General features: G+C 35.0%; 1 protein-coding gene across 10 annotated transcripts in view; it reads right to left on the bottom strand.

Moving 5' to 3' along the window:
- Positions 1 to 27010, bottom strand: part of Bltp1 (bridge-like lipid transfer protein family member 1) — a 173935-nt gene that overhangs the window by 60942 nt on the left and 85983 nt on the right. For 9 of the 10 annotated variants that reach the window (XM_075950555.1, XM_075950545.1, XM_075950552.1 and 6 more), the window contains 13 exons: positions 25667 to 25907; positions 24491 to 24633; positions 21994 to 22213; positions 21166 to 21324; positions 19682 to 19857; positions 15609 to 15784; positions 12862 to 13568; positions 12157 to 12402; positions 10044 to 10137; positions 7584 to 7634; positions 4818 to 5024; positions 3401 to 3639; positions 802 to 1046 (listed from right to left, as the gene is read on the bottom strand). In XM_075950555.1, the coding sequence (XP_075806670.1) occupies positions 802 to 1046; positions 3401 to 3639; positions 4818 to 5024; positions 7584 to 7634; positions 10044 to 10137; positions 12157 to 12402; positions 12862 to 13568; positions 15609 to 15784; positions 19682 to 19857; positions 21166 to 21324; positions 21994 to 22213; positions 24491 to 24633; positions 25667 to 25907 (2904 nt within the window). The remainder of the gene's footprint in view (positions 1 to 801; positions 1047 to 3400; positions 3640 to 4817; positions 5025 to 7583; positions 7635 to 10043; positions 10138 to 12156; positions 12403 to 12861; positions 13569 to 15608; positions 15785 to 19681; positions 19858 to 21165; positions 21325 to 21993; positions 22214 to 24490; positions 24634 to 25666; positions 25908 to 27010) is intronic. The other variant, XM_075950548.1, reaches the window with a different exon arrangement.

Here is a 27010-nt window from a genome sequence, read left to right as displayed (position 1 = left end):
ACTTCCAATCACATATCATGGACATGGATGGACAGACACATATGCACACTCACACACATGCACACACACAAATGAAATTAAAAACTAAAAGAAATCCAAACTCTTAGGTGTGAAGGCCAGTTTAGAAAAGGTATATCATAACTAAATGTGTCTCTTCCAGTTATAGTATTTCTATTGAATTCAAAGAGCTTTCTTATAGATTTTCAAACCAAATGAAAAAGGTATGTCATGTTTTTGAAGTTTTTGACAGTTATACATAGAGGTATAAAAATAATGAGGCAGTCATTTTTAACTCTATCTTAAATAATAAATGAATCTGTTAATTTGTTTCATTTTTCCATATGGCCTTCAGAACATGACTAATAATTATGTTTTAAATCATATAAACATATTAAAAATCAGTTTATCCCCCACTTAAAAAAGAGAACAGTATGTTTAGCTCAAAGTTAATTAAAGGACCATAGAAGTAAACATATAAAACTCTTGCTGTTAGTTGTCAATTTCCTTTTTATAATCAAATAAGCCATAAAAACATTGCCATGATGGGCTTGAAATTTAATATATAAAATGCAAAGTAAGAGATTATTAGTATATTGTTCCAAAAAGCATGTTTCAATAAAGCAAGGGGGAAGAGTCAGTGACAGATACATGCTTATTCCTATTCAAATTCAGTAGGATTTCTTCTTCTGTATGAACAAACAATTTAACATTTAACCTTCAAAGTTTAGATCACTACACATATTGGTATCTAAATACTGAAAACATAAAAACTGCTAAAAGTAACTTTAAAAGTAAACTTACTTCTGCTACACAACGTAGATAATTCCCTTGTAAATAGTAGCCCTGTTTAGAAGGCAGCTCATCTATGCTCCACACTTGATCTGAGTAACTATCATGTTCTTCCATGATATATTTCCCTGACATGGTAACAGGTGGAAGATTAAGACTTGCAGAAGGAGGGATAGTTGACATATCTGTTGCAGAAACTTTTGAAGTAAAACGCAATCTATGATTTGGTAACTCAAATGTAAACCTTGTCTGTGCACCTGTAAGAAGTAAGGAACATTATATAGCCATACAAGCATGCATTAATATTTTCACTTTTCCAAAAATGGTGTCTTAAGAAAAATGTTTTGTCATCCCTCAGTTTGCTATACATAAAAGCAATATTTAAAATTTATATATGAGAGATTCCTTATCTTTAAACAAGTACATTCACTCACTTTAAGAATTAGCAAGTACCATTAAGCAATACAGCAGTATTTATGAAGCTTACTGGGTACCTAGGATTGTATCATATGCAGAAAAACACAGATTTAGTATATCACAGAAGGGAGAACAGAAAGACATTGCCCTTCATGTAGAGGAGTTATACTACAACAACTCATGCTAAAAACAACTCCCAAATTCTGAAATATTAAGCATACATTCCTTTAGCCTTAACAAATATTAAGAGGCTAAAAAATAAGCTACAAATTTTAGCTCAATATTGTGTTAAATTTTTTAAGTCCTCTAACTGGCAGAGTTGGTCAAGCAAATATTAATGAATAGTCAATTCCATTATTTTGCCAATACTGTTTAGTTATCTCTGTAGGCATGAGGAATTGGTAGAAGTTGTATTGCCATCAACTCTATCACTGCTCAACGTATATACCTATGACTACACATTGATAAAGGTAATGTATATACACCCATGTTCCTTTCATAAACAGCAGACTGCCACTCTCTCAGTTCCCTCTTATACAACTGCTACAACAAAGTATACCTTTGACTAGCTACTGCAAGCTTCAAGAGATAGGGTCTGTCTCCTACTATCTCTACTGTGAGCATCACTAAATAAAATTCATCCAGATCAAAGCAACCCTAGGCCTCAGTTATCACATATCTGTAATCAAGAATGTGTCATGGTGGTGAACAATTCTGTATTCTGTCAATTACGTTTTAAATAAACGCTGATTGGCCAAAGCCAGGCAGGAAATATAGGTGGGACAACCCAACAGGAAGTAGAGGTGTAGCAATGAGAACAGGAGAATTCTGGGAAGAAGGAAGCTCACTCGCCAGTCTTGCCCAGACCACTGAAGAAGCAGGATGTGACCTGCCCTGCTGAAAAAGGTACTGAGCCCTGTGGCTAACATAGATAATGATAATGGGTTAATATACATTATAAGAGCTAATACAAAGACGGAGCTAATGGGCCAATCACTTTATATCTAATGCAGACTCTCTGTGTGATTCTTATTGGGACCTAACGACTTTGGGAACTGGGCAGGACGGAAACCCCTACAAGCCAGCCCTGATGGTACAGTGCTATTCTTTTACTGATTGTGTCCTTTTTCCTCATTTATAGAATTCTGGGTTCTTACTTGTATGCATATTCAACAAGCTGTTCACTCTGTTCTTAAACAGTTCTAAACTGCCTATCGGGCTTGCTTTTCCCATTAATCTATGGATTCCAGATGATATGAATATATGAACAAATTAGCCAATGCACACATAGGACCGCCTCTGATAGTGAAAGCCCATGCTAACTTGGCCAAATCCAAAAGCTCACTTTAGAGTGTTTCTATTTCTGGTAATATAAAGGTTGAATGAAATGTTCTGAAAACTCTCTTATTCGACAAACTCCAAAATGTAAGGAGTAATATTATAGAGATCCTTAACGTAACATATCTGTGTTAAAATAGATCTATTAGTGCTTTAAATGCACTAATTTATCATGTTAAAGCAACAAAAAGGAAAAGACATTTTTATTTCAACAGGTATAAAAGAAAGTATCTGTATACAGTAACCAATTATTCTTTATAGAAATTTCGTAACACAGTAGGAAAAGAAATCACTTTTGTTAAAATGACAAAGGTTTTGAAACCTATGAAAAACACAGCAAACAGACTCATTAGTAAAGTGTTATACCTTAAAAACTAAAGTTGAGACAAGGCAAAAATGACAAAGAAGATTAAAAACATTTTATAAAATGGGGAAAAAAGAAGGTAAGATATTTAAGGATGATTTAGAGGTGTCTGGGAGAAGTTGGGGATGAGGGGAGTGGATAAGATCAAAATACATTGTAATCATAAATGAAATTATAAAAGGCTCCATGAATAAAATTTATAAAAGAATATCATTGTTGAAATTTGAATAATCAAATTATTTATTTATTTGTTACTTTTTGAGAGGGTCTCATTATGTTGCACTGAACTTACAACATAAACCAGGCTAGTCTCAAGTTCACAGAGATCCACTTGTCTCTGATTCTTTAGTACTGAGATGAAAGTGTTACCACCATGCCTAGCTATTTAGATATTCTTTAATATATTTTTAAGAGCTTTACCTTCTCATCAAAATACTTTCTTTTCAAAATTACCTTCAGTTTTATGTGGTTAGACTCATAATTCAATGTTACCTGTCATTCCATGGCTCCTCATTCTCCCCATCTTGTACTCTGCTTTCAGTGATGGTAAGAGTGCTGCTCCAATGGCTATGCCATCTAACATGGCGCTAAATTTGAGAACAATAGGCTTCTTCTCTAAACCTTCTGGTAGTTGAGGAAATTCATTTGTTTCAATAGGAGTTTGATTAACACTTGTTGGAGTTTTTTCAGAAGGCAGTGGGGTTGCAATATCTTCTTTCATAGGCTGAGGGCTATAAACCAAAATATAACATTAAAACTATTTGCAAATACTACTTTATTGAATAAAATTACTGAATTTCTCAGTGGAAAAACAGCTAATAAATAATGATGATCTAGAAAAACGGACAGAGTAATATCTTATGTCATAACTTATTAACATGAGAACCTAGATTAAAAAATTGTAGCAAAAAAACCATCAAGACTATCAAAATGCATGCTATTTCGTCACTTTATAGGATAGGAAAAAGCAATCATGCATGTGCAGACACTCATATGTGTGCACACACATACACATGGAGAAGCTATAGGATGGGGAAAGGTAAGCATGCATGTACACACACACACACACACACAGAGAGAGAGAAAGTTACAGTGAAAAGGTCTGATTTAACTGCCTTTTAAAATGCTACATGGCACTGTAGTTCATCTTCAATCATAAACAGTAATTTCACAATAAAAGAACATACAAAACCATGCATGCTATAAATGACCACTGCAATTTCTTAAAATTAAACAAGGACTGACAGTTCTAGAATTCATTAATTTTCTTTTTTAAAAATTGGTTTGCTTGTTTGTTTGTTTATTTATTTATTATTTTTTCAGAACAGGGTTTCTCTGTAGCTTTGGAGCCTGTCCTTAAAAAACTAGCTCTTGCAGACCAGGCTGGATTTGAACTCACAGAGATCTGCCTGCCTTTCCCTTCTGAATGCTGAGATTAAAGGCGTGTGCCACTATTGCCCAGCTTTTTTTTCTATTTTAGGAGAGGGTTTCTCTGTGAAGTTTTGGAACATGTCCTGAAACTTGCTCTGTAGACCAGGCTGGCCTCGAACTCACAGAGATCTGCTTGCTTCTGCCTTCCAAGTGTTGGGATTAAAAGTGTGCACCACCACCGTCCAGCTAATTGGTATTTCTTATGATGCCAATAAAAATCAGGGATCTCTCAAACTTTATGTTTATGCTCCCTATTTAGCATGAGACAATGACAGGGCCATGATGATGTAATACTTTAATGATATGCACTGTGATTCTCCCATGATGTCATTGGGATACTCTCTACCAGTCCCATTACTGTGAGAGTCGATGCTTATAGTAACTGCTCATTTTCCTGCAAACCTCTGCTATCACAGCAAAAATAAAAGGTATATTTTATTGTATAGTCACAGAATATATAAAACATGAAATAACTCACGCTGTGGAAGGCTGTCTAATAAGGTCTGAGATTTGCTTGGATAATTGGTGAGAGCTTCGAACCATCATGCTGTGTAAGGTGGCAGGATGCTGAGGGATGTTGATACTGATCGCTCCTACTTTGAATACTGCAGCATTGTTTGTCTTCAGCCCTCTCTGGGCACTGTAGAGGGCTTGGGACTTGGCAATACTACATTTCACCACAGTTCTAGCAACAGAGGAGGAAGACTATTAAAACATAGCCAAATGAAAATTTTGGAAGAATATCAAGAATATAATATATTCTTACTCAATGAGTTAGAATGAAATCATCCATATGTCAAGAGTATGAAAAGCTAGTTTAAAAGATCTTAAAAAGATACTAAATTTACACTGCAGAGAAAAGTCTATTATATCTTTAGTAAATACTAATGTGAGTAAAAGCACAATCATTAACACATCGTTATATGTGTACACACACAAAAAAAATCCCATTTTGTTTTTTTTTTTCCCACTCAAAATCCTCTTTTTTCCTCCAATTTATTTTTGGGATCTAAAGCAACAGACACAATACAAAAAGAAAAATACACTTATTATACTTCTAAAATATAATCAAAGCACACGCATTCTAACAATCATCTACTCTGTTAAAAGAAATAGAAGCCAGGCAGCCTGTTGCTTGAACTCAGGAAAAGGAAGTGAGAATAGACCCTGGTGTGATGAGGCCAAGACTTAACAGTAGATCTGGCAGAACTCTGTAAACTGCACTTTCCATGAATCTTTAGTCAGTCTCTGTGGACATCTGTCATGAACTTTTTGTATATACAGTGGGAATAACAAGCATGGTTCAAACTTTTAATCATTTTTTAAAGTGAGATCATGACTATTTCTTCCTTGAATAAAATATACATGTGTACCTTAAACTAAGTGGTTAACTCTCTTCAAAAATAACGAAACTGCAAACAGAGGACTCATACTAACAACCTACAAACTAATTTATATCCCAGGTCTCTCCACATCTCTTTCAAGGCTGACAAGAGCATCCTTTACAACTTCTAGTTGAATTTCATCAGTGCAGAATCACCATGCTGTTTAGCTCTGGAAAGCCGTTATCTGCATCACAAATCTTGCTGTTGTTTGTTCAATAGCAATAGTTTTGCTCAATGTGCATTGAACTTTTATTAGTTCTTTACATATAGTAAAAGTGTAAGTTGAAAAAAATCAATATATCTTCATTATTTTTCACATCTACTTTTATAACCTGTTAGCCTGTCTAAAAATCACTTAAGGTTTTAAAAGAAAACGTGCAAAATTTAATTCTCAATTTAAACCAAAATTTAAAATAGAAAGCTCACAGGCCTCTACCAAGGTGGTTCAGTAGAAATTCTGATTTCAAAGATTGAAGAATTGTCCCGTTCAGCAGTAGAGAGCCTAACTTACACTATAATTTTATCAGCTTTACACCAATCTAGTAGCTCTGTATCAATCTCTACACTCCCTCCAGGCCTTGCCTCTTTGAATTGGCTTCCAACATAAAAAAGGAAAGAAGGTGGAGGATATTAATTTACATAACTTGGCCTGTGCTGACTACCTCAAATCAGTTTGCTTTTTTCTACAATAGCGACATGGAATGTGTGACATGATCAATGCTTAAAGCCAGGAAATCTTTCCTACTTAGCAACTGTATTCTAGGTAACTGTCTCTCTCAGCAGAAAGCCTGAGAATAGACTAGGGTAGCCTAACATGATGGTATGACAACAAAGACCATCTTTTACTTTTCCATTACTGCCTTCCTGGAGCCTTTCTAGTACATAATATCTACGTCCATAAATATTTTCTTTGTGTGAAATAGACGTGACCTTTGGCCTCTAAAAGCATTCTCTATAAAGTCAATATTGATATATCCAGAGAAAATGAATAAAAAGAAAAAATCTAGGTACTGTCTGAGTGGAACTAAATGTGGTTCTGTTTATGTTTTTCTATAAAAGCAAAAGGCATAAAAAAACCCACTAATATTACACAAGATATTTTCCAGAAATAAAATTCAATTTTTAATACTTTTAGTTAGCTCATAAAATGAAACAGAACATGCTAATATCAACAATAGACTTTTAACAAATGATGTTTTGTCTATGGCTTATTATCAATAATGAAACAAATTTCATAAGATATGATAATCATACCAACAGGAAACATAGGTCACCTACCTAGTCAACATATTTAAATTTTATAAAAAATGTACAAAGACGTAAATGTGCTAAGTAAAATGTTGATGTGACATGGGATAGACTCATGTGGTCAACATTTACACTACACCTCAAGTGCAGCCGACTGCAAACTAAATATCATATGCACAATGGCTTAAATTAAGATACTCAAAACATAAATGCTCATGTAGCAAAAGCCATAGATAAAACTTGACAACCAGAAATTAAAATATTCCCATTAAAAAAATCAGAAAGCTGAAACATGCAGTTGCATTGTTAGTTTTTAAAAATTACTTCGTAACTAACAAAAACTCACCAAGTGAATTTTTTTGGTTTTGTTATAGTACCAAACAGTAACATGTCTACAGAAACACAAGTAACACACACTAAACACACTAAAAGTCTGTCTTACCTAAGAGACAGCCTCACTTAGGCTGTGATTGACTACTAATATGTATTAAACTACTTGTGTTTATGGTAAAGCTTTGAAATGGTAGCTAGCTATACACATACCATGAAGACAATATAAACATTATACAATATGATATTAATCGCAAGTCATGAAAAATAGTATGACATACAGAAACTCTTGTTTGGCTGTACTTGTAGGAGATGTAGGAAAATCCTCCAATCTACAGATGCAGATTCAAGAGAAAGCAGGAAAACAAAAAGGAAGCAATCAGCGTTCATATGTAAGTTAATTACAACAGGACTGCACATCAGGAAACTTTACTAATGTCCAGTTCTTAAAATTTTTTCAAATTACTTTTGAAACTATCTTTCCCCATTCTATTTCCTTTCAACTGCAGTTAGAAATAAAATGCTGAAGAATAAATTCAAAAAATGTTAACAAAAAGTCTTAATTCTAAGAGGTTGGCAGTAACAAATGAGTAACTTTTACATTTCAAGTAAAACTGATAAGAAATATCAATTTTACATTTTTAAAATCTCATTAAATGCATGTTAACTTTTACAAGCTGAAGAGACTGAAGGCATTCTCTTGAGAGAGTACAGACAATGAGACACAAGATAAAGCTAGCACTGGGGACACCTAATCTGGCTTGCTTTGGGAAGAGGCCTAGAGTCAATGGAACAATCATGAAGTGTGCTTTCTGTGATGACTTTCTGCAGATGAGGGAGGAAGATGGAAGCAGTGCAGCTCTGGGCTCTTCTGACTGGACTACTTTAAACAGTTTATGCTGATACTTTGATCTTTCTAAATCTCAACTTCTTGTTATGCTATAAAGTGGAGCTAAAATCACCTCAGCTCACAGAACTGCATTGAGATTAAGTAAAGGAACCGATAATCAGTTCCTAACCCACAGTAGGGGCTTCATAATACAACTAAATATTATTCTATAATGTTTTAACCATGGGGATTTCCTGGTCTCCTAATCCCTTTTTAAAAAAAGAAGGAGAAGGAGGGGGGGAGGAAAGAAGAGGAAGATGAGGAAGAAGATGAAGAGGAGGAGGAGGAAGAAAAGAATGAAGACGACAACGACTGCTTAGTAAATGGAATCTGGGTCCTGGAAAGCTCCTAAAAATAAACTGGCAATGATTCCAGGTTTAAGCTACTTGGGCAAGAGACCTCCTCTACCAGGCTCTGGCCTGTTTGTAGATACCTACTTAAAATGTTGCCCAAGGTAGATATGCATTACCCAGATTTCCAGAACACTGTGACTAGAACTGTAACTAATCATGTTTACTAGCTGATCTATTAGTAAGTTTTACAGTAGTAGCCAAATCTTCTATTTTAGTGATTAGCTAGTTTGAGGGCTATATTGCAGGACAACATTAGCATAATATTAGTTATCCCATCAAAGAGGAACAAATTCTCAAAATATGACCTTAACTATTTAAACAATTTTAGTTATAATGCAAAACTGATTCACTAAAAACAAAGTAGAAATTAAGGCAAATACTGCCAAAGATATAAACAATGCCATATGGTTAAATGCAATCTTGATAGACAGTGTTGGAATACCAGGAGCAAATGTTATCAATATCAAAATAATTCTGAACAGATCCAAGAATAGAACTTATATTTAAAAAAGAAGAAAACAAAGAAGAGTTGAAATATAATATATGGGTTTTTGTTTACTTGGATTTTTGTTGCCATTGATTTTTTTTTCTTTAAGAAAAAGAATAATCCAGGGTAGCCTGGCACACAATATATAGCCAAAGTTGGCCTCTAATTTGTGGTACTGTCCTGCCTCAACCTCCCAAGTACTGGAATTACAGTTGTGAGCTGCCACACCGGCTTGATATGCTCTTTTAAAAAGGCTTAATTTATACTGTAACACAGATTTCAAAGGCTTTACTGTTAAGTTTGTTAAGTGCAAAATGACAAATTTGAAGTCTAGGTGAATATGAGTAATGATTACTTATCTAATAAAATAAGTAATTTATTAAATTAAGTGAGTTACTTAATCCTTAATATAAAGTTAAGAGTTTGTAGTTTTAATTAACGATTTAAATGATAGGAAAACTTACAACCTACATGCTAAACAGAAATTTGTACTGTGATCTTTTTCCTATAAGACAGCCTCACAAAGTCCTAAAATTTGGGCTTTTCTCTTTCTTTCTTTCTTTCTTTCTTTCTTTCTTTCTTTCTTTCTTTCTTTCTTATTTTAAACAGAGGTGAATTTAGGGTAAGAAGAGAGAGCAAAATCAGTTATTTTTTCCAAAAAATATTTTACTAGGTGATATTCTTGGGAGCTTGTTTGGCGGTTCTAGCAGAGGAACGCAGCTTGTTTTATACCCTTGACCAAAAACCGGTTATCCTCTATTGGCAGTGAAGAAGGAAGGAGATACCTGCCTAGCCAGCCAGATCAACCAAATCAACCCTGGAGATCAATTGGGTGACAGATGTTGCAGCCAGATCACCCTCATATCCTATTAGGTGATATTCTAAGTGACAGTATCTAGAAACACTGTGTAAATCTCAAAATTAACAAGTACCAGTTCATTCAAGGAATTCCAAGTGTTCTATATGCTGTAACAAAGAAGTATAAGAAAATAGTAAAAGTAAACACACTTACTGTATATTTGGTGTGATCCCTTCAAGTAGCACAATATTAACCCCACCAATGTGAGCAGTAGCACATGTCTCAGTCATCTTTTGATGTAAAACATCTTAAATATGAGAAAAAATAATCTGAGTTGTCGAAATAATATCATTGTATCTTATAGTAAAATTACTTTATTCACAATATATTTGGCGACACATGATGACTGTAAGTCATGAGGAAATGCACTCAATGTTAAACTGCCTTAAGAAAACTTCCTCAGCTTACTTTTTTGTGTTCATATACGCATACAGAGTCTATACGAAAACTGGAATTAGACAAAAATGCACTTTAACAAGCTTTCATGAATTAAGTAATTTACTGGCGTTAAATGGTCTATACCACAGATATACTGTGAACATAAAAAAAGAAATCAAATAAACTATTACTCTTGGTCCATATAGTTGCTATGATTTTAATATACTTATTACTTACAAAACTAAATAAAATAAACATGTCATTTTGCCTGATTCTCTCTTTTACCATTTTTTTTCATTTAAATCCTATGATACAATTTGAAATGAATAAATTTTAAACTGTCTTGGGGCTATAAAAATAACAATTAGCTCTTTAACATCAGTCATTTTCACAAAATTATGTTTTTTTTTCCCTATGTTTGTAAGAACTAGAATTGCTAGGCCAAAGATTAAATTCAGTGTAAAGACTATTGATAAAACTTGGGGAATGTTAAACCAATTGATTTAGAAGAGACTGTCCATTTCCCAGATTCTAACCAAAAGAACCAATATAACTCTTATATTTTATTAAAACATAACAAAAAAACTGGTTAATTTTAAAACCACTTAAGTTAAAGAAAATTTTACTTCAATGTAGCCATCTGAAGTATGTGCACCACACATCCATTGCCTTGTATTTGAGAATTAATATGTTTGTATGTCTCTCAGCAATTTATAATCTTTCATTTCTGCAACAATTTTCTTTAATCTCACATAAATTTTCATGCAAAATCGGTGTTTGATTGACTTTTGTTTCATAGTCAGGGCATGAAATAAAACAGTCAAAGATGGGTATTTAATGAAAAGTTTAGATTTATTTGTTGGGTAACCATAAAATTAACAAAAACACATAGTCATTCATAATTTTCTTTTCTTCTGCAATACAAAAATTTCTGAAACTGGGGGGGATATTTTAAAACTGACTATATCTGGTGGAATTATTTTTTTGTGATACACAAAGCTGTAACAGGAGGGGCCTGCTTGTTGGGGTTTCTGTCCTTCCCAGTTCCCACAGCCGGTAAGCCCCAAAGAAAATCACACAGAGGTCTCCATAAGTTATAAACTGATTGGCCCATTAGCTCAGGCTTCGTATTAGCTCTTATAACTTATAATAACCCATTATTCTTAAATATGTTAGTCACATGGCTTGGTACCTTTTTCAGCGGGGCAGGTCACATCCTGCTTCTTTGGTGTCTGGGCAGGACTGTGGAAGAGCTTCCTTCTTCCCAGAATACTCCTGTTCTCATTGCCCTGCCTCTACTTCTTGTCTGGTTGTCCCTATACTTCCTGCCTGGCTACTGGCCAATCAGTGTTTTTTTAAAACATGACTGACACAATACAGACAATTCTCCTGCACCACAAAGTTATGGACTATATTCAAGCAGATGTTCTCCTAGATTTAATTATTATACTATTATGATTTTTTAGATGAATGGCACATTTTCATTAATAGAAGTGAACGTTTCCATCCACTAATAAAATTTTTATAAAGCTCTTAGCTTTTCTAAATATTAAAATGAGTATTAGGTTATAAGATTTCTATAGAAGTAGTAAGGAAAAGCAAATATTTTACAAATTTTACTTTTTATTCAATTTTTAGACATCAGAAACCTGTTACTGGCATTCAAAGACAAGCTAGTGAATAGGTACTCAGCATCACACATTAATGAGTCCATGCCCAAGGACTTCTGCTAGGTATCAAAGCTCTCTCTATTCACAGATCTTGACTAACTTGCAGAATTTTGTCAAGTCTCATTTTCTGAAGAAGCCTGCTAGGTAGGAATTTCTGCAACAACTGGCATTCACTTCTTTCACAAAAGCAACATCGCAGTACCAGAAAAGCATCATACCTTTCATTTTTTCCTTAAGAGTGAAACTGCCATGGATCCTTTTCAGCTCTGACTCCATTGTCAGTCCACCAATATCTGCCTCTAGGTGTGTGCGGTTCACCATGCCAATCCCAAACACAATTAAAGTAACATGCTGAGGCTCAGAGGTTACCAGACTACGTTTTCTCTGTGTTTTAGTCAAACTGTTGTTGTCTTGTTCATTCTCAAACACAACTCTACATGTTGGCTCTGTAGGACTCCGAACACCTTTTTAGCAAACAGAAGTATATGGCTTGAGATTTGAAAAATGCAGCCAACATAAAGAATGATCTAAATACTGCATTAACTTTCTTGGTTTCAAATTCCAAATTAGACCTTTTCCTTTTCTAAACAATATAACTATTTTCCCAACATCTTCCCTAGTATCTACTAGTAGATATTTGAAATTAAATCTGTAAAGAGTAGTCTAAGGGTGTGTGACAATCTAGTGGCTTAGTTTTACCTTCTGGTCTTCAGGCAAACTTTATTTATAAAACATAAAAAAAAGTTCAGGGAAGATGGGGACTTTGGTGATAGAATATCTAAATATTAGCACTATTATCTCTCCTTGGTAACTACCAATTTCTCTATATTTCAATAATTTATTACCATTAATATGGTGAGCAACCTACCATCTCTTTAGCATTCCTAAACAGAAATTTTAAAAATCATAAAAATGCCTATTACCTGCTGGTCCAAATGTTTCTGATGATTTTTCCAATATTCCTGTTGGATCTGAGATAAGTGAGTAGAAGTTAAGCAATTTATACATATTCTGCCAGCACTCAGCTGAAGGCTCACTTTGTTCTGACACTGTAATAGAATCTGAGTCATCCATATGGATGGTCATGTGATCCACTACATCTTTCGAACCTTTCCTAGATACTTTTGAAGTTCTTCTTTCAGACCTTCCTAGTGAATTTTTGTTTCGGGATTCTTTTTTGTTGTTCTCATTGTTAACCCGTTTGTTCTTAGCATTATTTACTCTGTTCCCACCATTGAGACTTCCTCTAGAACTACGGCTGAAGTCAGATGAACGGAAATCCCGGTGTTTTCTGGTTTTGAAGGTAGGTGTAGGAGAAGCTGATCCAGCTGTGTATCTACTAAGTTTAATGTCGGTCTGAGTTGCTTTGATGTCATCTATCATTGTACTGAACTGATGGATAAGACGAACCAGAGCCATATCCACATGTTGACTTATTGACTGGCAGGAAATAGTAAAGTTGCAGTGGAAGGTGTTGTAATAGCGCTTATTGAGATCATGAAAGGAAAGAGCACTGGTAGGGTTCTGAGGAGTACACACTGACTTTTCCATCACAACAGCACTGATGCTGAAGGTTTCCAACATTAATGCTGGTTTGAACTCAAGCGGAGGAAGATTCACATGGCCTTGCCTAAAATGTTCAAAAGAAAAAAAAAAGCTGTTGCTTCCTTTTTTCAAGAACAGTAAAGCATATTCTTATGATTTTATAAACATAATAACCTAGAAGGCGAAACGTACCATTAAGTAAGAGATTCAATACATTTGTGTTTGCGCTAGTCTAGTCTTTTCAGGAATTAGCAGACGAACTTTAGTTTTTCTTGTTACTTTTACATTAAAAGTAACAAGAAAATGATATTGACTAAGAAGTCAATATCATTCATTTTCAATTTAAAAAGTTTCAATAAAATAATAATCCAACAGTATACCCAACACTATAGAAACTTAGAGTTAATAAGAGATCAGAAGCAGGCCCTCATATTAAATGATTAACTAAATTTTCAACTCATTATAATTTTATTTGCTATTAGAAGGTCCTCATAGCTTGGTCTGACAAGTTTCAAATGGAAATGAAAATTAAAAACAAAACCACACTAAAAATTCCTAAAATCTGACACAAAAATTATTTTAAACCCTTCACTTAACTAAAAACTTCTATGAAAGAATTGTGATCACTTTAAACATTTTATTTTTAAAAACTACTCAACTTCTATCAACAATAACAAGTCTCAAGTAAAGCATCATTTCCTCTCTTTTTCATATGCACTGTGAGTATACTGCCACACAGAGCAAATTAAAGAGAGACTATATTCATATTTTAAAAAATCAGAAACTAATTTAAGTTTATAACTAGAACATGTAATTCCTTACTGAGTAATAGCATTTATTAATAAAATGTATGGCACACTATAGTATAATATGTACAAATACAGGCACTCACAAGTTGCTGACTATCAATGTTCTACATGTGGCTATAGAAGGAAACATTATATTGAGAACTAGAACAAACAGAAGACTAAAAAGATATGAAATAATCCAAGACTGGAGTGGGGACAATAACAAATCTCTGAGAAAAAATAAACAAACCAATAAAACCTGAAAAATAATGATAACAAAAAGGAAGAAGAGTTGAGAAAAGGAGAAAAGAATTCTGGGTACATGCTGAAGCAGTCATTTAGAACAAAAGCAGTAAGGTGAGATAAGGAATAGAAATATGGTCAAAGGTGGCATTTCTGATAATGTTTTTGTAACATATTAAGGTGCTCTTTGTAGTTTAACAAGGTATAAGAATATACCTAAAGTAAAATTCCAACTTCTGAAAAGAACAATCAAACCTATTAATAGATACAAAACTGCCTACTCAAGCAGTAAGGAACCGGAAGAACTACTCATGAAAACACAGAACGGCAGTAACAGCTCCTATCTTCAGTGCACATATGTGCATTTGTTTCCGATGGCCATGCTATCAATATGAATTTTACTCTAGCCCTAATACTGTCTGAGGGGCTGGAGAGGTGGCTCAGTGACTAAGAGTGTCTGCTCTGCAATCATGAGGACTGGCATTGGCCTCAGCACTCATTCAACAAGCCAAGTATCCCATGAAAACCTGTAAGCCCAGATCTAAGGGTTAAGGAAGTAGGACAATTTCTCACACTTGCTAACTTCCAGTCTAACTAACAAATATTAATCTCAGGTGAGGGAGAGACTCTGTCTCAAATGAACAGGTAGAAAATGTTAGAGACTACCTGACACTTCTTCTGGTCTCTCTGCATGTGTATACTCCACCTTCATACATACACATGTGCACACAATCATACAGACACATGCATACATACATAAATATATCCATGACTACACAAATCTGCTAAAAGTTGACTCAAAAGGTAAGTTAGAAATAAACTGTTAAGTGCAAAGATTAAAACCAAAGAGCCATAAGAACTCCACTATTGAAGCTAAGCATATAAACGCTGAGTGCATTTATCAATAGATATACCTTAGAATACCTCATGTATATGCTTCAAAATATGCCTAAAATAGGCTGCTTGATCCATTAATAAAATCAACAAATTATAACAAAATATGGTTATTACATTTATTAATTAGAAATTATCTTATCATTGTTATTAAAATTAATTATAACTCTTGGTTAAATTTTTATACACTATCATGTCACCTTCTTGTTCTTTTGCCTTTCCTGTCTTTAGCTGTGTCTGAATCTACAATATCTGCTCTGAGGCAGTCCAAAGTTCCTGAAAATGAAAGATGTTCTCCAAAGTACATCCGGTAACAGAGTGGCATTGTGTCCTGTGACTGGATCCCAATATGACTCAGAAGAGGTTTAAAAACAACCTAGAAGAAATCAAACAACCATATTAACATAATTAATTGTTCATTGTTTACTTCTGTTCTTAGTCCAGCACATAGTATCTATTACCACAGAATGAAATGAAACCAAAGACATCATAATTGCTTTGATGAAAGCAAAGATTAGCTATATCTTCCCTAAGATTTAAATAATTTACAGTCATTCACGCTTTTTAAAAAGTCTATGAATACCCAGTGTACTTCTATTAAAACAAAACAAAACTAGTACCAGGCCTTGTGGCTCGAGTCCATTAGCACAGCTAATAGAGAAGACAGTCAAAAGGAATGTGAATTCAAAGCCTGCTGGGCTATGGAGTGAGTTCAAGGCCAGCCTGGGCAACTTAATGAGACCTTATCTCAAAATAACATTTTAAAAGGGGATGGGGCTACAGCTCAGTAATAGAGCACTTGCCTAGATGAGTTCAAGTTCCAGGAGTGGAAACAAAACCAAAACAACTAAAAACCAATATATACGGTTCACTAATAGTTCACCACTTCTTGCAATAATATAAAAACAGTTTACATGTTGTATTATGAACACTTATCCCATTTTTAAATGCTATCACTTGGCTATATCAGCCACTTAGCATGTTTTAGAACACATATTTTAAAGATTCCTTCTCTAAATGCTTACAGAAGTGCATAACTCACATGAAATTTCCAGCTAACTTAATGTCACAGAAGCAAATGTGTCTAACAAGAGTACCATAATACTTTAATTATCAACTCTCTGGTGTTTATTTCTTTTTCCTTCTCCATATCCTATGTCTGAATGCTATACAGTGGTTTCCCAGCTCCTTGTAATTCATGGCACCTTATCCTTTAGTGATTTTTGTCTCGAAGCTTAAAATGTTCTATCAAAACAAACTAAAGAAGGCAAGTTTATGCTGTGAGACTCAAGTTGAGATCTCCAGATGTCCTAGGTTCTTTGTACTTAAGACTACATGCCATTCTTGTGAAGATGTGAAAGCCTAGTATGAAAAATATTCAAACAATTTTACTTTAGTCTGGCACATGGGGAGAAATTTTTAATGTATGTCAGCAGTGGGAGTGCTGAAGCATACAGCATTTTGGGGTTGTTTGAGGATCCACCATTGTTTCCACAAGGCCGTACTAATTAACTTCACACTATTTGTTATATCCTGATTTCTTAACCTCATCTATAACCTATTGATCTCTTGTTGAGTCTGACAACTTGTCCTAATCTAATGGTAATGGTTTTTTTTTTTTGCTTGCTCAGAAATGAACTGCTCTATCCCATTTATTAGAGTGCTTAGACCTGAATAATAATTTATATAGGTTCCCTGTAATGGCCAAAGAAGCTTAATAGGGAGCCAGAAATTCCTTAAGGGCCTTTGACCTTCGACTCTAGAATACCTGGGAAATCCTAGGGGCCTGCAGGTGAGAGAGGAATGGAACTGTGAGATTTTACAGCTGCTTTTACTTCTGTAAAATCTGCTGATTGCTATGGGAAAGGGATGAAATGGTCTTTTATTACTATATACCAGGAAAGAAAGAAATAATGGATGGAAAGTAAGACACTTAATGTATTTTATCAAATACAGTATTTTATATTTTAAAGATTCCTTCTCTAAATGCGTACAGAAGTGTACTACTCTGGTCCAATCTCCAGCTAACGTAATGTCACAGAAGCAAATACATTTCTCTAATAGTAGAGTACCATAATACTCTATATTAACTGCCCATCGGTGGATTCAATTCCATGAATACTTGTCATACATGCCTTTCTGATGTTTGCCTCTAAAACCACCTTAATCACGCCCTTTGTCTTTAAGGCTACAGTCTTTCTGTTAGCAGTAAGAATAAATTCACTGAATCTAAATTTGAACTGAGTATACGTCTTTGTGTTTCTCAGTGGATTCAAATACTAATAAGCACAACGAACTTGAAACAGAAGCCAAAAAGATTTTCCTACACTCTCATTAAAAAGAGAGCAAGAAAGAGAAGTCCTAAAAACTACTCCAACACATAAAATAAGTAAATCTGGTATATGTGACATAGAAAAAAGGGGGAAGCTAATAATTTACAAACTTCCAGCTTTCCCAAAAATTTTAGAATAAAAATCCGTATGTTTAAAAGATCTCTGCAATTGGCTTTAAACATCAACTATTTCTCAATTCTGTACAAATGTCATTATGCCCCAGCCCTTCTTTCTTTTGTGTGTGTCCTGAACTTCTTTTAAGTACATATTTATATTCAAGCCTCTTTCAGTTGGACAGTTCTTAAACGTTATGTCCCACTCTCCAATCTGCCTTCTACTCAAACTTAAAGATATTCCAAACAAGTTCACACTATTTATCTATGTTAAGTGTCAGCCATGTGACAAATGGCTGAGATGCCTCTTTAATATATCAAAGTGTATATGGCAGCCAGTTTCTCCCAATATCTCCCAGCACCCCAACTGTTACAGGGTAGAATTGGCATACCCCTTTCTCTGCTTTTTTTTTAAATTTCAATATTATTTTTTTTGAAAGAAAAAAAAAAGAAATTCCCGCCTCCTCCCAGCCTCCCATTTCCCTCCCCCTCCTCCCTCTCTTCTCCTCCTCCCCCAACTCCTCTTCCCCTCCCTCTCCAGTCCAAAGAGCAGTCAGGGTTCCCTGCCCTGTGGAAAGTCCAAGGTCTTCCCCCTCCATCCAGGTCTAGGAAGGTGAACATCCATACTGGCTAGGCTCCCACAAAGCCAGAACATGAAGTAGGATCAAAACCCAGTGCCATTGTCTTTGGCTTCTCATCAGCCATCATTGTCCGCCATGTTCAAAGAGTCCGGTTTTATCCCATGCTTTTTCAGTCACAGTCCAGCTCCCAATAGATCAGCCCCACTGTCTCAGTGGGTGGGTGCACCCCTCGTGGTCCCGACTTCCTTGCTCATGTTCTCCCTCCTTCTGCTCTTCATTGGGACCTTGGGAGCTCAGTCCGATGCTCCAGTGTGGGTCTCTGTCTCTATCTCCGGTATGGGAAGTAGACAAGATTGCTGGGCAAAAAATTGGGAACTGGGGGGTGGGGTGGGATGGGGGTAAGGGGAGATGGGCATACCCCTTTCTCTATGCCCATCCCAACTCTCCAGCTCAGGGGACTGGTCTTCCCTTCCTCCAGAGGCTCCTCCCTATATAACCAGCCATTTTGGTTACTGGCTTTTTATTCTTTTGCCCTCTTGACTCTGCACCTGGCTCCCTTCTCTCTCCTCTTCCTCCCCCTGCTCTTCTCCCCACATAGACCAGCTCAGCTTGGTCATGTCCACTTTGAACACAACCAGACATTCCTGACTGTCTCTGCTCTCCATTTTATAAACTTGTTCCTCCACCATGCTTAGCAGTCATGTCCTTTCCTTTTTGTCTGTTCACTTTGTGTATTTTTAATTCAGTCTATACTTTTGCAAAGCCACAAATTTTCTAGTGTTTCATCATCACTGGTATGAATGACTTTAACAGTTTACCTTTCACCTCTACTTTTGACCCTTATTGATTTATACTACTTGTTACTCATATATCTCCATGTGTTTAATTACTTTATTTCTCTATTCTAAATCCACTGTCTCAAAATTGCTCACTTAATAAAGTCTGAGATTTATATGAAAAACTGTGGGATATGATAAAATTTAACTTTCTAGTCATGTTACTGTAAAATTTTTACACATAATAAAACATTATAATCAGACTTTCAATTTGATAAACTATTGGTTAATTTGCATTCATAACTAATCAATGTACTTTTTAAAGGCTGTTCCTCCCCTGCAAGAACGCTTTTACTACAGGAACAGAATAGAGTTCATTTGAACTTCAAGTACCTACTACTTAATGGTTCCTCCTGTAAGCCCTGCTGAAGGAGATATCAGTATCAAGTACAACAAGCAAGCAAGCTCACCTGTGCATCAGCAAGTTGAACAGCAGGAAAGCCTTGGTTTGCTTCTTCCACGCCTGCCACATCATCTTGACTAGTACTGTGCTGAGAATGTGTCCCATCCAGAGTATTCTGATCACTAGACAGGACGGTGTTGAAATCTGAGGCTGATGGTATCGTAGGAAGATTGGGTGCAACTCCTAACAGTAATATTTCAAGAGTAAGTAAAATGCAACTCATTTGTAAACCATAAAAGGGCATAACAAGTCAAATTTAAAGACAACCTATGTTGTAGTGCCCTTATCAGACTACTTGATAAAGAAAAAATGATAATATGTAATAGTAAAATCTTATAGATGTAATTTATCTTAAAAATTTAAAACAAATATTCAGAAAATACTAGTGATCTTTATACAGGTACTCAAGCCAGTCAGTCCAAAATGTAGGATTTTACAACTGGAAAAATCTCTGAAAAGCTGATGCAGCAGGCAAAAAGCATTGTTAATAGTCTCACATCCAGTTTTCCGGGGGATGTAAAAAAACAAATAAGCTATGGCTTCTCTGGGCACTTTCTGTATCATTTCTAAGACAAAGGACCCTTAAGAAAGAGAATCTGTTCCATCCTAGTTCTCCTGTAATTTAAACTATAGCCACTTAGAACAATGGTGAAATGAGAACCAAAAGAAATGCCAAGAACTGCAGGGTGCCATCTTTCTATCTTCTTCAGCCAAGAGTCAATGCAGAGACCTAGGATGTGGCTATCATATCACTTCAAGATGGAGGTGAGCCACACCAACAAGAAAGAGCTGAGTAGGCACTCACATTTTAGTAATTTCTATATGGAAAGAATTCACATGGTTCAGATAGCTGTTTGAAAAATTCATTTTAGCAGCCTTGAGTAATCAATACCAATATTCTTCAGTATTTACTAACTTGGAAAACCTTTGAATATTGAAAAAGGAAGGCTAATATTCTTACACTGGATATAGCCACCACTTACTTGGGGGAACATCCTGCCTGTTTTCTTCCTATACATGCATATTATTTTAAAATTAAAAAATGGCCTTCATTTATCTCTCTCGTTGGGCAAAGAAATCTTACTTTACTGTTCCCATAGATCTGATTACATATTTGTTAAGTAACTATAAAGAGTACATAAATTAATAGTCACGATATCTCAGAGAGAGCTAAACAAATTCAAAGTATTTTCTACTGTAGGTACATCATGTTGTAACTACACTTTATGTTTTTTATCCTGCCTCCTTTGGTGTTATGAATGTTTAACCAACCACACTAAATGTAAGTTTTAAACTCTTTAAATCTTGTATTAGATACAGCAAGATCAATAAGTGATAGTTTGATTGATCATTTTCTTAATGAGTACAATTTCAAACAAATATTACTTAAACATCTGACAACTTAATTATACTCTGGGAAACAAGAATTTGCTATAACTGTTTGTGCTACTTAAGACAGTTAAGATTTTTTTAAAAAGACAATTTTAATACCTGTTGGAAGACTGTTATGTCCTGACTTTGTAATGGGAGATTCTTGTACCACGCTTCCACGATTACCCACAGCATTTGACATCCAATTATAAAAACTCACAGATGATGGCTCAGATAACAAAGGATGTTCAGACAACATGTCAGTGGCCACTGTATTTCCTAAAAACAAAGTTTACTGGGAATAAAATTACTATATACTGTAACACAGAAAAATGTTACTTATATACTTTCCGAAAGTCAGATGAAAATGCCTTTACCAATTTTTTTTTAAAGATTTCCTTTACTTTTATTTATGTATATAGGTGCTTTGCTTGTTTCTGTATACAAAGTGTATGCAGTGCCTGTGGGAACCAGAAGAGGGAGGGCATCAGGATTCACTGGAGCTGGAGTTAAGACAGTTGTCAGCAGCCATGTGGATGCTGGGAACTAAACCCAGGTCTTAGCAGGAGCAGCTAGTGCTCTTAACTACTGAGCATCTCTTCCCAGTATTTTTCAATTCTCACTTCAGGAGGTGGATTCTAAGACATTAGTACAGAACTCATTTTTACTCTAATAGGGAGATGATTCTATATTCCGTAGTCTCAGCATGTGTAGGTTAGCATTAGTCAGTACTTATTTGAAAACAAAAAAATGAAAGGTATGAAGATAAAGTTACAATTTTCTTCTAAAATATTTTCTCAAAAAGAAAGTATAGTAAAAGTATTAGTGATGCAACCAAAAAACTGGAAAGAATTATTTTATTTTTAATTGTGTGTGTGTGTGCACACATGTGAGTACACCTGTGTGTAAAGTGCAGAGGAATGACCTGGATCCACAGGAGCTAGATACCTGTTCTTGTTAGGGAGCTACTTTTCACAGCTGCACTACTTCTCTGAGGAGTGCCTTCCAGAAGGTTGTGCAGGCTTGGGAAGCTTCCAGTCAGATAGCTGAGAAGGCTCTCCTTCCTTGGACTCTCCTTTACTGGCATCCCAGCACGTCCAACATGCACTGGAGAATCCGTCGCAGTGTCTCCACTGGTGTAACTCAGAGAATGATATGGATGAATTCCCTACAAAATAAACACATGATTTTTTTTGCATATGTAAAATGACTCCTGATAATTACAACATCTATGACTGTTGCTACTGCTATCCTACCCTTTAATACAGTGGTTGTATTTACTACAATTATTGAGTCTCAAATGTACAAACGCATTTTTTATAACTGTAGTACAATATTAAGGACTACAAATCATATTCAAGTTTATCCCTTTAAGCATTTTAACAATGAATTATTAATCAGTTTCTACAGCTGAACAAGAGCCAAAGAACAGCATCTCAAACAGAATACAGGAAATAAAATGCTGGTAAATATGTAAGCCAATAATATATTATTGATGTGTTATAAAAAACACACACTGTGGTGGTTTGAATAAGAATAGCCCCCATAGGCTCACATTTTTTAATGCTTGTTCTAGAGCTTGTGTGACTGTTTGGGAAGGACTAGCAGATGTGGCCTTGTTGGAGAAGGTGTGTTGGGGGTGGTTTTCCCAGTAAGCTCTCTCTTTCTTTCTGCCTCATGGCTGTCTTAACGTGTAAGCTCTCAGCTACTGCCCCATTGCCATGCCTGCTTACCTGCCTGCTCCCATGCATCCCACAATGATGGTCATGAATTCTAATCCTTTGAAACTGTTAAGTTCCCATTCAAATGCTTTATTTTAAAAGTTACCTTGATGTTTCTACATCTACAGCAATAGAAAAGTCTCTCTCTCTCTCTCTCTCTCTCTCTCTCTCTCTCTCTCTCTCTCTCACACACACACACACACACACACACACACACACACATATACTCACAACTATATTGTTATCAATCCATTTAACTTCAGTGACATCTACAGCTGCACAAAGACCTACCCCCTTTATGGAAAGGCTTTGTGGTAGGCAAATTTTATTAGCCCTCTTATGTTGAATTCTTTTATGTCATATCTATTATATTCCCATTTAGTGTTGCCAAGAGAAAGCTGTAGGATCTGTCTGATCAATTATGGTCACTTTTAAAATGAATAGTCATTGACATGGAAAGATGTTAACTTTTCACATATAACTGCCATACTGTCCCCAGAACAAGGTTTGTCATATAAATAATATTCTAATATTGCATGAGAATGACTGTATTCTTATATTTTCACATATAAATTAAAAGTTTTAGTATTATAATCTTATAAACAAAATGTCATTTTGTTTTATACTTTTTATAAGAAAATATATCTTCATATGTATATATATATATATATTTGTGACATATTTTATGCCTTTACCCATTTTTTAACTTTTCATTTTAGTATCTTGTCTTTTTCTTAGTGATTAGGAAAAACTTCTGCTGTTGTTTATTTGAAAGCCCTTTTTATACGTATTTTTATAATTTTTATTTAGAAATTTAATATTTTAATGTCAAAACTATTTTGTCATTATAAATCTATGTGCAGACTTTGAGTAAAAGTAAACTTATTAACTAGCATTTTCAGTTCTTAGAAAAGCACACTAACAACCAAAAAAACCATAACAATATAAAATATCAGATACACTTATCATGTCTTAACTCAGTTATTTTTCACCATAATGCTTCAAAGGAGGTCGCTGTCAAAATCCCTACCTTACAAATAAAGATGCACAATTCAGTCAGTAATTTTTCAAATTGCAGAGCAGGATTAAAATAAAGGTATTGCTCCATATGCTGGTCTACTCACCTGGTTATATTGTTCCTTTTATCAAACATTCTTTAAACTTGCTAAAACAATGGAGTGTACATTAAGATCATAATTTGTAAAAACCCAACGTAAGGTTTGCAATCAATAATATACAGCCTAAAAGGCTTCTCACTAAAACTGAAATGACTAGATTATCAACATTTTTAATATTGAATTTTATTGCATATAATATTCAATAAGATAAAAGAACACAAAGGTATAGTAGTCTTTAAGTATTAAATATTGATGATACAATTTTCATAAAAATATATACATTAAAAGTTATTATCCAACGGGGCTGGAGATAGGGCTCGGAGCCTAAGAACACTGGCAGCTCTTCCAGAGGTCCTGAGTTCAATTCCCAGCAACCATGTAATGGCTCACAACATCTGTCATGAGATCTGGTACCCTCTTTTGGCACAGAAGTATACATGCAGGAGAAGCAGTATATGCATTTAAAAAAAAGTTATTAGCCAAATTAATTCCAACATACACTAATGGAATATTTAGAGTAGGCATCTAATATATTTAATATTGAAATCAAAAAATCAAGTTTTTGATGTAAGTTTTAAACTAATATCAAAACCAGCAATACTGTACCTTTATTTTTAATGCAGAGTCACTATGGGTATGAGTTTTAGAAAGTTTCCTCATTATTTCTGCTCCAGTGACAGGTCCAGAGCTCCCAGGTGGTGGCCGGTTAGCTGTTCCTTCTAGAAGCATTGTGTGTTCACTAATTGTGGCTAAAATGATTAAATAAGAGTATATATATATGTGACCACACACTTTTGAAAAAAAAATCAACCAACATCCTGATCTGTATAATTACGATCCATATTTATAAGCTGAAAAATATAAATTTTTAAATTTGTTTATTCTTGTTTCCTTACTCTCCAACTTTAATCTGAGTTTACGCTATCCACTGATTTAGTTGACCAATACCCAACTCAACTACTCTCAAGAATATCCAGAGCGGCACAAATGAATATAGGTACCAGGAGTAACTAGAGAGGGAAAGCCTAATTCAAGTTCTGTGCTTAATAAATTCTGGGTAATAAGCAATAAAATTTAGGCTACTTTTAATAATGGATTTATTAAAAGTAAATTTTTCTAAATTAAGCTATATTAAAGCGCTAATTTTGGGACTACCCTTTCCCCTACTTTTAATTCTTTGTCAAAACAGTGTAAGACAATCTATCATCATAATAAAAAATTAACCTTTGGCAAAAAGTTAAAATACAAACATACATTTCAAAAGCATCCACCTTGTTCAGATGCAACACATTTTATTTACATAACTGCATGCTCAGCTCAGGCTTCCAAATTTACTTAAAGAGCAATTATATGTAACAGGTAGTAGATACAACTTGGTTAAAATCAGAGGGGACAGATACAATGTTAAAAGACAGGTCTTTATGAGTTTGCTATAAAAGCTGTCTCTACTGTATGGATCATCAGTATACTGTATCTCACAAGCCCAAATCATAAAACTTGTTCAATGAAAAGATTCCAAAGTTATTGTGAATGTGGGTTTATAAAACTGCCTAGTTAAACCCACAGCATTTTCAAATTTGAGACAAAAATTATTAAAATTAATACCATGTGACCAACTATGTACAGCTAGGATTTGCTTCTATTAATAATTTGCTAATAGCTATAGGAAAAAGGTCTTGATTGGTATCTTTAAAGAGGCACATTATCCATATGAAGCTATTCCTCTAAGATGCACATACCCAATATGCCCCACTTCCCCCAAAAACCGACTTCTAAATTTACCTGCATCAAACTCAAATTCTGCACCATCAGCACTGGTATCACTTTGAAGACCACCTCCATTATCCAGGCCAAGTCCATCTTCATGTTCCTGGTCCATAGCAGCTGGAGGTTTCAGTGGCTGAGCTGGTCGGTGTAAGTTAACTACTTTAAAGGCAGGTGTCACCACAATGAACTTCATCCACTGCCGTGCCAAAGCAACTAATCCTTTCTTTAAGGTTACCAATGCAGGAAGCCCATCACTCTGCAATAACAAAGAAAAATCTCAAAATACCCACTTAGAGAAGAAACTAAAATTTAGAATTTAGATAATTTGTTCAACAATACTCAGTATTTCAAGTTGATAATAAAACCTTCTACAGCTACGCATACATTGAGAATGTCCCTTGAGTGTTTATGGGGTTCAAAAGTTTGGGTTTCAGTGTAGCAATGTATTTGGAAAGGTGCAAAATCTTTAAGAGGGTATCTAGTGGCATCGCTGATGACAGTGGCATCAGAATTCATTACAGCAGTTTTGGTGAGACCTGGAAAGTCTGTACACAGGCTGTTATTAAAGAGCAAGGCCACCATTTCATCAGCTTCTGGCTTCCTGACTTGGCAGACGGTCTTGATATCCTGATGATCTCTCTCTCTCTCTCTCTCTCTCTCTCTCTCTCTCTCTCTCTCTCTCTCTCTCTCCTCCCCCTCTCTCTCACACTCACACATACATACACACACACACACACACACACACACACACACACACACACCATGAAGCCAATGTTAAGGGACTATCATCCTCACCAGAGCCACATTGATCCTTTGTTCATAAATTACCAGTCTCATGTATCTGATTAAAGTAATAAAAAATAGACTGATACAGAACCCAAACTCTAAACACAGCATTGCATATATATAAGGCACTATGACTGCTTCAGGTGAATATGACACTAAACACTGGAGACAAAGTTGTTGTTTTGTTTAAAGAACCATTTAATAGACTTTATTATTTTGGCCCAAATGAAGACTCAAAATTTATTCTCAACTATTTAGATGATTCACTAAGATAAAAAGAAATAAAATTATTCACTGCAAGATTACAATCTATCAGGTATCTCTACTATTTAAATGTTAAAATGAATTGCTACAAATTAAATGGATTTGTAACTATCTTGAAAGTTAACAACAAAGATGGCTACAAGAAACTTCAGCTTCTTTCCTATTTTTGCTGTAGCCTAAAAAGAAAACTGTAAATTCTTCTCAACTCTAATTTTCTGCAATTTCTCATACTGACATAGATGGCCAAAGAACCTCACACCCACTTTCTGAGAACATCAGGCCTTCTCCTTCCTGTCCAGGTACAGTGCC

This window comes from Microtus pennsylvanicus, chromosome 16 (genome assembly GCF_037038515.1).
Source record: "Microtus pennsylvanicus isolate mMicPen1 chromosome 16, mMicPen1.hap1, whole genome shotgun sequence".
Lineage (NCBI taxonomy): Eukaryota > Metazoa > Chordata > Mammalia > Rodentia > Cricetidae > Microtus > Microtus pennsylvanicus.
This window is presented reverse-complemented; position numbering and strand designations above follow the sequence as displayed.